General features: G+C 35.9%; 2 protein-coding genes across 2 annotated transcripts; both read right to left on the bottom strand.

Annotated features, from left to right (window-relative positions):
* Positions 1-3,948: 3,948 nt before the first annotated feature.
* On the bottom strand, positions 3,949-6,092 carry LOC140967027 (ricin B-like lectin R40G3). The gene is made up of 4 exons (XM_073427360.1): positions 5,427-6,092; positions 5,209-5,331; positions 4,256-4,484; positions 3,949-4,133 (listed from the first exon to the last, which is right to left on the bottom strand). Coding segments are annotated over exons 1-4 (861 nt in total). The 5' UTR covers positions 5,934-6,092; the 3' UTR covers positions 3,949-4,131.
* A 1,454-nt stretch (positions 6,093-7,546) lies between these two features.
* On the bottom strand, positions 7,547-11,824 carry LOC140967028 (probable protein phosphatase 2C 55). Its single transcript, XM_073427361.1, has 5 exons — positions 10,154-11,824; positions 9,353-9,677; positions 9,089-9,238; positions 8,287-8,577; positions 7,547-7,959 (listed from the first exon to the last, which is right to left on the bottom strand). Exons 1-5 carry the CDS (start codon positions 10,906-10,908, stop codon positions 7,930-7,932), a joined length of 1,551 nt encoding a protein of 516 aa, XP_073283462.1. The 5' UTR covers positions 10,909-11,824; the 3' UTR covers positions 7,547-7,929.
* Positions 11,825-12,289: the final 465 nt, after the last annotated feature.

Here is a 12,289-nt window from a genome sequence, read left to right as displayed (position 1 = left end):
ATATTTGTATATATTTAATTGTATGGGCGAGGAAGACGATCAGCGAACGAGGCGGGAGAGGGAAGAAATTTGGGAGAGAAGGGTCGCAAGTAGATAGGTGCGAAATAAGATGAAGGGAAAGAGAAAACTGATTACAACAACTTTGAGGGAAGCAACTTTCTCTAGACAACGAATATTTTTGCTTTGTTGGAAGACCCAGCATATAACACGTATTGTTGTGGTGGTCGGCAACCGTACAAAAACAGGCTCATTTCAAATTTTTCGTGCTTTCATATATGCTAGCTATAGGAACCTCAAATTTTTGAAGTGTTTACCTAAGTTTTCATGCAGTAAAGGATAAATTTTGTTTATAATTTAAAGACGCTAAATATGTGTTTATATTTGCATATATTTAATTCTAGGGGTTCTTTTTCCAATGGATTACAATTACATAGATATAAACTAAACAAAAACAGTTGGAGTTTTTTTTTTTGGTAAAATAACATAGTAAACCATATATATTTATTTGTGTAAGAAAATTTAGATATGCAAAATATGGGAAGCAGAAAAATTATTATTATAACTATCAAATATCATAGGGAATTAGTTTATGTATAGGAAGTATAGTTGGGTTTAAATGATTAAAGCATGTGTTTTTTTGTTTATTTATTGGGTACAGGTAAAAAATATATGTTTTGTATATATTTTAAGTAGTTATTATTTTCAAAATTTTAGTAATGGGAATGGGTTATATATGTAAACTGTTTTATTTTGTGTTTAAATGTTCTTTTTCTTAGAGTAATTAATTTGTTTGAATAATGGCATGTTTAGAAAGTAAGGTATAACATATGTTTAAAAATATAAATGCTATAAATAAAATTTATGACCAAGCCTGTGTGGAGTTTGTAGGTGTTTACACATAACATAGGTGGGTCAGTATATTAACAAATTAAGGAATTAATATTCTAAATGCATGCATGTGAATATAAACTTTTTCTAAGCTTAAAAAATATTTTAGGAGGTTAACAATAAGTAGATTTTACATATAGTTTCGATTTTTAAAAGCTGAACTCGACATTTATATTTCGCAAAATTATAAATTTTTAAATTGTGTAGGTATAGAAGTATGGAAGAAAGTATGTCGAAACCTAAAGGATTTTTTATGAATTTATAAATACAAATTAGCACATTCTTAGTTTTTTAAATATTAGCTTTTTGACCGGTTTTTTTTACATCATGTTGTTGTAAAGCAAGTGTTTTATTTTTTTTGGTTGCGACACATATTTTTTTGCAGCCTACGATCTTCTAAGCAAGCATATTTTCGTTTATGGAAGTTCTTAGTCCTGTTAGTTTCTGTTGCATTATCTTTTTTTGGTCTAGCAATCAGGGTTATTTTATATCATTAAGTATATCAAAATGTCTAATTTTAATATTACTTGATTTACTATTATATAAAATTTTGAAACAAAGCTAGATATGACACTTTTTAAAAAAAAAATAAGTGAACAAAAATTAACTATAACCTATAGTTTGACACCGCAAAAGTTAATAGTTACAAGCTGCCTATGGCAATGAAAGTAGAGAAATAAAACATATGTTGAGGAAAACGAAGAACATTAAAGGGCAGAACAATAAAATTCTGAACGAAGAACGAACCTGTATGCAGTATGAGAAGATGAGCTCGCCATAGTTTAATCTGTTGAAGCTTCTTACTGAGCGCAATATGTCTCTATATACAAAAGTCAAAATAAATGTATACAGAAAAGGGAAAACATCCCAATGTAGCGCAGTAATATATTAAGATGTTGATTACCAAGCGTGTAAAACAATCTATTACCATAATCCGTCGAGCTGAGAAAGCCTAAATTAACAATTTCCTTATTAATTGTAATTTAAGTTCTTTTTTTGTAATAACAATTTCAAGTCATGCATCCTATACCTATTATTTATTCAGTAGTAAATAATAGGCTAAATTAAATATAAAAATTCTGTATGTGTAGCTGTGACCAAGCCAATCTTTGTGGAAACAAAGCAGCATATTAACATCAATTCAATTTTTAAACTGAAAAAACACATGTTTTTAGAGACAAAGTGTTTTATCCGCACAAAATAGGGAAAACTATACAATTTTATTGTTCGAAGCAAAAGTTAATAAAATAGTTAAAATGGTCTAAAGCTTCGCACAAACCATTACTGAATTCTTGGGGCCAACAACATTTAGCTTAAAGTCTGTTCAAAGTTAGGGCAAAATCACAAAACCTGCTGTCTAAGCAAGGTAATAACAAATGGAATGTAAAGCACCACTAACATATTGAAGCAAAACTTAGGTAAGGAGAAAAAGAACTAACTAACCCAAGAAACGTTTGCGACACTAAGAAATAGATAACGCCGTTAACCCAAAAACAAAGGACCTAGAAGAAAACCAAAATCAATATAGGCATCTAAATTCCCAAAACAGTGCCAAAAAAACATTAAAACCAAATACAACATAGTTAATAAACAACGAGAAACAAATTAGAGCAAAACAATTTCCAAAAAAATTAAAAGCCTAGACGAAAGCTCAACAAATTTTTCTGGTAGTAACTCAATTAAACAGCAGAAGTCACAACAATTAAAAAAAAAAACCTCTCCCCTCAAACAAGGAAGAAACAGAAGACATCTACAAAAACAAAAAGAAAATGGCTCCAAAATAACGAAGCCTACGGCACCGAGTAAATCTTGGTAGCACTATTATTATAGCTACGAAAGGAAAAAACACATGAAGAACAGCGGAAGCAAAGACAACAAAACAGTAGGGAAGTCAAAAAACTTAAAAGCCTAGACGAAGGTGCAACAAACTTTTTCCGCTAGTAACTCAATTAAACAGCAAAAGGCGCAACAATAAAAAAACGAAAGCTCTCCCCTCAAACAAGGGAGAAACAGAAGACATCTACAAAGACATAAGACAAATGACTCCAAAATAACCACGTCTGCGTCCAACAGCGGAATCAAAGACAACGAAACAGAGGGGAAGGCGCACCTGTAAACACCGTATGGTTCTGCAGCGGTGAGATCGAGCAACGGGTGAATCTTTTAAGGGGAAATACTCACAAGCAAAGGTAGACTTGGAAAAAGGCAATCAACAAATGCAACAGCTGAAGAGGAAAAAACAAAAAGATAGAACCGAAAAAGAAAGAAGAGGTGGAAAGAACCGATTGCATAACCCCTATGAGAAAGCCCTCCTCTCCACAACACAAATTCGTAAGTTGTCGGGCAAAGAAGCGCAGGCGAAACAGACAGGAAGACGCACCTGTAAACCCCGTATGGTTCTGTAGCGACGAGATCGAGCAACGAGTGAATCTTTTGAGGGGAAGTACTCACAAGCAAAGGCAGACTTGGAAAGAGACGAACAACAAATGCAACAACTCAAGGGGGAAAACCAAATAGAATTGAAATAGAATTGAAAAAGCAGAAGGAGGTGGAGAGAACCGGTTGCATAACTCCTATCAAAAAGCCCTCCTCTTGACAGCACCAAATCCGTGCGTTGTTGGGCAAAGAAGCGTAGGCCACGTGTTCTTTATTTTACCGGGTACGGTACCTAAACTGGCCAAAAAAAAATTTTTGGTGCTTTCATATCATATAAGTAGATTATATTTGAATTAAAAAACTGTCGTTTTACCAAATTAGTTTTTATTGTGATAAAAACCAAATTTATTCTTGAAAATAAATTATATTTGAATTAAAAAAATTATGTCACACTTTCAGTTTTATTGTTAATATTCGATTTTCTAATTCGCAATGAATTTTAGTCAATTATATGTAATATACGATCAATTTAAGTTCGATAACTACTATCCTACTAATCTAGTTTAAATCCGATTATTACAAAATAACAAGAATAAAATTAAAAAGTAATTTATTTTTAAAAAAAAACAATTTGCCTTATTAATTATTAAATAATGTTAAAATACATGCGAACGAATCATGTCATGTATAAAACCCATGTAACAAATATTATTAAAAGGAAATAGCGTGACAGCCACATCGATAAATACAAATCCAAATACACCGAACATCAGATTTTGTTGCCTAACAGAAAGAACTAAACATGGAAATCTCTGCAATCGGAAAATTCCACAGATCATCATTTGCAGCACACAAACCCTTCCTAGTTCCTACAAAGAACAGAGAAGAAATAGGAAATTAAACCATCACAAAAGTTTAAAATTACATTGGCAAAGAAAAGTTAATGAACGGTTCTGCCAAGTGAACTCTTGTACAATCTCGTAATACTTACAGTGAGGAAAGATCTTCCAACGCTGATTATCGCCTTTTTTCCATTCCCAAAGAACAATCGTGGAGCCGTCATGAACCCCGCCATGGTTTTTGTCTCCATGGAAAGCATCAACATTCAGACGAATGTTATTAACCATCCTTATAGTTCTGTAGCTATCACCCAAGTCCTTGCTCTCGGTCCACAAAATGGATTCATCAAGAACATCAGGATTGTAAGGGATTAACTGGACCTGTCAAAGAATTATTTCCAACAGTTTCATATCATCAGTTCTCTTGATACACACGACCGCGCATTATATTGGATCGATGCATGAAAAATAAATGTAATTAGTAATCTCTCTTTGCATAAGGTTTCATGTGAGTATACTATTTTGAGACAAAGGCGAACAAAGTCACCTCTTGTCATCTTGCCTGTGGATTTCAACACATATATACACGGCGACCTTTGTCTGGTTAACGTAGAAGACTAACCTTTTGTGATCAATTTCAACTTTCATCTTGGACCTAATTAATGTTCTCATTGAGAGTCCATGGCAGCAGAAACTAGCTAGTTGAGCAAGGGCTCTACCGAGTTAATGTCATTAATTAATTGCTCACGATATTATACTGAATTGATCAGTATATCCCTTTTGACCATGAAACAGTTATCACCTCAAACATTCCTTGAGAACTATTGTTTTGGCTGCAAGGCCGACCCAACTTAGTGAGCTCATCGCCATCGAACAAAAAAACTCGACTCAAAAATGACAACATCTAACAATCATAATCATATCCTGACTTTCCCAGGACTGATATCTTCGATCCAACTCAAATATCTAGAAATATGGGAGGCGGATCAAACAATTTCACTTTTAACTTTTGATCACCACCAGTAAGCTCGAATAGTAAAACTTTTAGATAAAAATTAAGCTAATATACAGAAAAATTCTGGAACAGAGAAAAAGCGTAAAATACTGGATAAGTGGCGCCTATCGAGTGTTTCATAGCTTGTCCGGTGGCTCTGTTAATCAAAGCGAAGCTAGGAAATCCCTGTTCATCTTTCACTCTCGTGCTGTGCCTCTCATCTTTAATCCAGTGCTGAAATAATCAAATTCACCCAAAATCACACAAGGAACTCAAGATCCTTTTTTTTTTCCTTCGAAACGAAAAAATTTTCAGGAAAAATAAGTAACCTGAAATGGGTCTGATGGATCGTGGCGGGCAAGAATAACCTTACCATTCCGAATACTTAAGGAGTAATTACTATCTGCCTTACAATACATCCGAACGGAGGATCTGACAGCTTCTTCTTCATCCTTGTGGTGGGAGTGGTGGTGCACAATCGACGGAAAGTGGGGTAAATGATGGTGGTGACGGTGGTGGTGGTCTCCCGCCGGTTGGGGCGGCGGAGGGTAGTTGCTGAAGGCGGGTGCAGGCGGAGGAGGATATGGGCCCGGAGGAGGATATGGGTCCGGATGGGAGGTATGGTAGAATTGCGGAGGCGGAGGCGGAGGCGGAGGCGGAGGCGGAGGCGCAAATTCCTCGTAAAAGGAAGGCGGCGGCCGATGAGGAGGCGGAGGTGCAAATTCTTCATAAAAGGGAGGCGGCGGCTGAGGCGGGTAATCTTCTATTTCTCTCCTGTCTGGACTATGGTGGTGGTGGTGGTGGTGGTGGTGGTGGTGGCCGTGGGGGTACGCCATGTGTTGTATATACTGAAACTTTGTGGTGGTTGAGACCGTTTTTATAGCAGAAATTTACAATGAATGGAACAGTTTTATGCGTTAAACTTAACGGTTAAGTGATCAGAATGGCACAACTTCTTAGCCGTTGACTCCCTAATTTTCTTACCATTCACAAGAAAACTGTCACATTTGTTTGTTAAATAAACACGTAAAGTATAGTGAGATTCTTTCACGGCTCTTTTGCCTTCCTCTCTATATTTTCCACTTGTTTTTGCGAAAACACCTATTTAATTTTTTCAGTTGTGCGTAAAATCATTGATAAAATAAAAATATATGTGTGTGAGTTCATATTTTATATTTATAAAAAAGCTAAACTACATTGAAAAAAAAATAATTATTATTCTTTAATCCTTTAAAATAGAAGTTGAAATTTGGGAACAATGAGATTATTTTGATGAAGTAAAAAAAAATATTTCACCAAATACACTAATACAGCTTCTCGAAGGACCGGGTTTTAATAATAATAGATATCGACACGTTTATTTTAATTATTATTAATTATTATTGGCTAACAAATTTATGATTAATGACGTGAATGACAAGTACTTACCAAAAATTACAATTAGTCATTGTATTATAATATGAAGCTGAAAATTATGATTTTGAAAAGAAATTATAACTAAAATATTATCTATCAACCCGAGTTTTTTTGCTGTTGTTTTGCCTTTTTTCATTTCAAAAGAAGATTTGCATGAATTGAAGTCCTATCGTACTTGCTTCAATTCTCCATCTACACTAGCAACACCACAGAATAAGCAGAGCATGCTGCAGAACTAACCCACGAGAATGCAGTTTATATGAACACACAAATCCAATTCGCATGAGCAAATTCTTTAAATCCCATTTGACATAGTCTAAAATGAAACTCAAAACTCGAAGTTGGGATTTTTTTTCTTGAAACGAAGGTGATGGCAGAGATATTGACTGGAGGCCTGTTCTAAGCAGAAGTCGAATAAGAAGGCATGGTAAAGGACCTAAAAACAAGATTGCAGATAAAGAAAACCTTCCCATCGATCGGCTCATTCTGATGTTCAAGGCTGAACAGCGTGATGTGATGAACGAAGACGACATTTCACTCGAAGAATGTGGGGTTCAAGAGGGTTCCCGCATCTATATTTTCTTTGAACCTCTTCCCGATGACTCGACAAATTCCACCCTATACAAGATCCTTTCCCCTGCGAGTCTTCGCTCTCTACGGACACATCAGAAAAATCTTCAAGCGAAATTGACCCTGCGGAAGTATACTTAAAGGATTCTCCAACCTCAAATGATCCTCCACCATCTTCAGCAGCCAACGATCCACCAGATCAGAAGGATGAATAAACGTTAACATATCGTAAGGCTCATGCTTAATCACGGTGAGTAACAGTACTAGGTCTTTAGCAATTAATATTTGAAACCGAAACTACAAAACTAATTTAACTGCTATGAAAACTTTACGCTTCGAACCTGTGTGCTAGGTGGTACCCTATGTGACACACCGGTCAATATTAGATGTTTGGACCAGTGTTAAATATGAATAACTTTTGGTACAGGTGATATGCACCAAGTCTTACACGAAGGCAGTTCACTAACTACGCCAATTGCGATACAAATTATTTAGCATAAGGTTGAATAAGATAACACGTGTGTCGGAAAAAAGAACAAGGAATTTTGCGAGACATCAACAAATTCAATAATAAATAATAATTATGACAGAAAAAAGAATAAAATATTAAATATCAATCGCAAGAGCAATGAAGTTCTGAGAGAGTATGGAATATCTGAGCACACATCAGTCTCAAAAGTCTGAGAGTATGGAATCTTCAAAGTATGTGTATATATATGTACACAAGAGACGTGAAGTTCTGCATGCACCATAAAAACATCTAGCTGGCCCGTACATCAGTGTTGTCCCAAATGATTTGATGGAATTTGAGTTCTGGAAGATGATGATAGAATATTGATTGCTCGTCTATTTAGAGCTTTTGGCTGAAAGGCTACCCTGCATGAGAAAAAGCAGCAGCATGACAAACCGGTTCTATGAGAATATTACTTTATGTCTGAATAATTCGAGATACATACGACAATACAAAAGAAGATAAATATTTCCCACAATAATGCAAAACAGTATATATATAGTTACAAGATGTCTCAAAACTTCCAGCCCATTCCAATCACCAAGATGTTTCTATGTTCAAGTTTTTCATTCTCGATCTTTGGTTTAAGGAATCGGAATAATATAATGGTTAATGATGCTAGACACTCAAAATCTAAGTTTCGGAAAATAAACTATAGAAGCCAGAGAGAAGTGAGTAGAGGGAGGCCATACATCGTCATCACTGGTGATATAAGAAACAATTACAGTGATGTCATCGAGCTTCCCACCATAATAACGGAATCCAGCATCTTGGGCAGCTGTGGAGAAAGGTGTCTGCCGATTTTTGTCCTCTGCCCTTTGTCGTGCCAAAGCTGCTATTTTCTGTGCTGCCACTTGAGGTCCTAAACCAGCTCTCACAGCATGAACCACAACAGCAGTAATGTCACTGTTGTACAAATTGTCAAAAAGCCCATCAGTCCCAGCAATTATAACATCTCCCGGAGCAATAGGGATGGTAAATACCTGCATGGCACAGAAAAATTCGATCAATTCAGGGTCAAGTGTCCAATAGCAGTGTTCCAACATAAAGAGAAAGGTCCATGCAAAATAGTGTCAATTTTGAAGGCCAAATAAATTTTTATAATCTGACATGATCATAATGTTGATATCCTAGCAGCAGATGCAAAACGAAAGACGAGTGAATCTATGGAGAAAGTTCTAACACTGAAGTTTAAAGCACGGTGGAAGGCATCATCAGTAAAATATTCTAGCAACAGAATTAAGCGGTGTTGAAATTTCAAGAAATTGGATCGCAGTCTGAAATTATAGACATTAGACAACCTAAAAATCAGAGCTCTAAACAATTAAATTCAACAAATCACTTAGCGGACAAATTCAATTACGTTACAGAGTAATTGAAGTCACTTGGAAAAAATTACCCTAAAAAAACCACAAAATGATTGATTTCTTAATTGACAAGCCTATCATAAAATTTAGCAGAAAGGAAGCACAAACAAAGAAGGGGCTAACAAACCTGTCCAGAACTAGGCAAATCTCCACCGTTACCACTCTCCAATTGATAAGTAAAATTGAAATTGTGTTGCTGAACAGGGGATTTAAAAACCGTACATCCATCTCTAACCACCAAAAACCCACTATCCCCTAAATTAATGGCATGGAGACCCTGCAAAAAATAAAGTATTGGTCAAAGTCTGTCAAACCATGCATACAAGTATGATGATCCACTATTGTTGCTCATCATGTTTATGACACACAATATATGCCGATTACAAGCAACCTGGTCAGTGAGAGCGATTATACAAGCAGTTGATGAACCTTTAGCTTTTGTGCTACTGTAGGCTTTCTCTAGGACTCTGGCCGGGTCAACAGAACCCTGAGGTTCATCTTGAATTGCATTAACTGAATTAGACATGAGCTCACGAGCATAATACCCTGCATTAATACCAAGATCAGCCCATCCACCAACGCCATCAGCAACACCAATGGCTTGTTCATCGGTACAAATGAAATGAGCATCCTCTCCACCGGTCTGTTCTTTGTCAGGGTGGGGAAGGTAACAAGATGCTGAATTTAGTTTCAGCCTTCTGTCAGTTGGAATGTTCCTGCAACCAACCAGGAATATGAATCCAAAAAAATTACCATAATCATCTTAACCACAAAGAAAGCTTCTTTGGTGGCCTGCGGATAGTTTTTGATAAGGAACATGCGTCACATTGTGGATCTTGATCTTAGGTTTGATGAGGGATCGCAAGACTATAGCTAATACTCTAAAGTGTTTTCCAGCTTTAAGGGACTTTATGAACAGTTCTTTACAGAGATCAAGGATGAGAAGAGTGTTTCACCGTTAAAAAGTCATACAAATTCTAACATCAGAAACAAATGCTGACAAGCCTCTAAAACAATAAAGAACGTCAATACATATGCACCCAAAAGATTAAAGCAAAGACAGCATCTAATAAGGGGATCAAAACTAAAACTAAAAGCAACCAAAAAGCATATTATCACATCAAGCAGCAGAATGATCAATCCCTTCATTGTTAGAAGTGGGTATGAATTCAACAAAGCGAAAGGAACATACAGCTCTGATAAATCTGCAGAACTCAATTGTTGTTCCTCCCTTCTAGAGTTGTCAAAAGAAACATCACGAGCAGTACCAGTCAAGGAACAAGCAGCCGATGATATATGGATACCCATAAAGTCAAACCCCAGGAATGGATTGCCACTACCCTTTCTCCTCGAAACATTGTGTATAAAATACCCATAGAGCAACAAGTTATTTGGCTGTTCTTTATTTCTCAAACTCGTGCTAACTTTGCTACAACTGTGAAAGCTTCTTCTGCTGTAAGAACTAAAAAACTGGTGTGCTGCCACACCAAGGTCAGCAGGCCTAGTAGTCAAACTCGAGCAGTTGGTAAGAGACAATCTATATCCACAAGTAGCCAGAAGTGCCTTTTGCAAATTTATGCTTAAGACTGGACTAGACTCTGAAAACAGACTCTCAAAGTGGTATCCACAAACTTGAAATGAAGGACCTGTTACAGACGGTATAGAAATTGCACGAGAAACTGCTCCAACAACTGAAAGATTCTTTTTTCGACTGGTAATATGAGAATTTGCTTGAGCAGTGGCAACAGTGCCAGAATGCACAAATAGCTGCGGGACAGTGAATTTCCTTGAGGGTACATGATGAAACCCTGAGCTGGCAAAAAGAAATTTCCCTCGGCCAATCAAAGCATTTTCTTGTTCTTGTAGTCCCTTGTGATCCCTGGAGATTGTTCTCCGGACTTCGTGCTTGATTGCACCACGAAGGTTTGAGAAATAGTTAGATGGCATTTCCTGACTCGATTGAAGATATGAAGTAAATCTAGCACCTTTTTACACGGAAGGAGAGACAAGGACCATAAACGAAAGATGATCTCATTACACGGAGTTTGTCTATTCCACAACAGTCAGGAGGAGCACCTTCCACTCCAATTTCTGTTATGAGAACCAAGGTTTCTGAAAACTACACAGACCATGGATAGTGAAAAAACTGAGAACAAAAACACAATATCAAATAGTTCAATGATTTCGATGAGCAACTACTTAGCTTTTACCGAACATATTCAATGATTTGCGTTTTTAAATTATCAGAATACATGCTTTTGTATCATGCGAACTACGAGACGAAGTAGATGAAAAATTATTTGGCTCATGGAAGAATATGTTAACCAATTAATTATTGATCTTTATAATTTCCATTACGCTTCCAAATTACCTAATTATGATTCAACAAGTTAATAATCTAAATATGAAATCAAATACTAAAGATTGTAACCTAGCCGCCTCAGTAAATGAAGTGAATGGGAAAAACCAGTAAATCTAATTTTTGACCCGTAAAAAATCCTAGAGCCATATCACAAATGAATAACTCATCCCTTCCCATTCCCCGATAAAAGTTTCCGCGGTTTCCCATCCAAAAATATCGTAATTAAAATAACAATGCGACTCCAAAAGCACTATGTCTTATGACAGTGCGTAAATCTAAATTCTGCTCTCATAATGAGGTGATAAAACTATGAAGGAGGGAGTATATCGCGTAGTGATCAAGCTTCCAAATCTACGAAGTTTTAAAGCTTCCCTTTTGCACGTCAAAAACACAATAAGATAAAACTGGCATCTTTTTTATTTTCCTTTTGCAGGGTTGGACAGAGAAATAGAACTGGCGTAGCCTCGTGGGAAAGTTGGAAAGAGCAAATCCTTCCGAGAAAAGAGAGAAAGTGAAAATCCGTGAGATTAAGGGGGGTGTATTCAATCTTGGAAATTTAATTACTTTTATTGACTTTTGTAGAGTTTAAAAGTATAGAGGTATTGAACATAGACTTTTATAAACTCTATAAAAGTTTAGTGGCATTCAAATTAGATTTTTCTAGAGTCTTAAAAAATCTAGTGGTATTCAATCTTAACTTTTTAAAAATCTATAAAAATCTATTGGTATCCAATATTTCCATAGATTTACAATGATTCTAATATAATCCTTTATGTACAAACCTTAAAACTCTAGGTACAACTATAGAAACTCAAAAATTGTCTTCTATTCACCCCAAAGATTTTGGTAGACTTTTAATCAAATAAAATATCTTTCTCACCCATATATCTCTCTTCTTCATTCAAAGACGACGCTTTTCTCCTCTCTAAAGATAAGTCGAGGGTTCCTCGAATTTCAGAGGTATGA

Source organism: Primulina huaijiensis, unplaced genomic scaffold (assembly GCF_012295235.1).
Source record: "Primulina huaijiensis isolate GDHJ02 unplaced genomic scaffold, ASM1229523v2 scaffold23529, whole genome shotgun sequence".
Classification (NCBI taxonomy): Eukaryota; Viridiplantae; Streptophyta; class Magnoliopsida; order Lamiales; family Gesneriaceae; genus Primulina; species Primulina huaijiensis.
The sequence above is the reverse complement of the archived record's forward strand: the minus strand, read 5'-3'. Positions and strand labels throughout refer to the sequence as shown.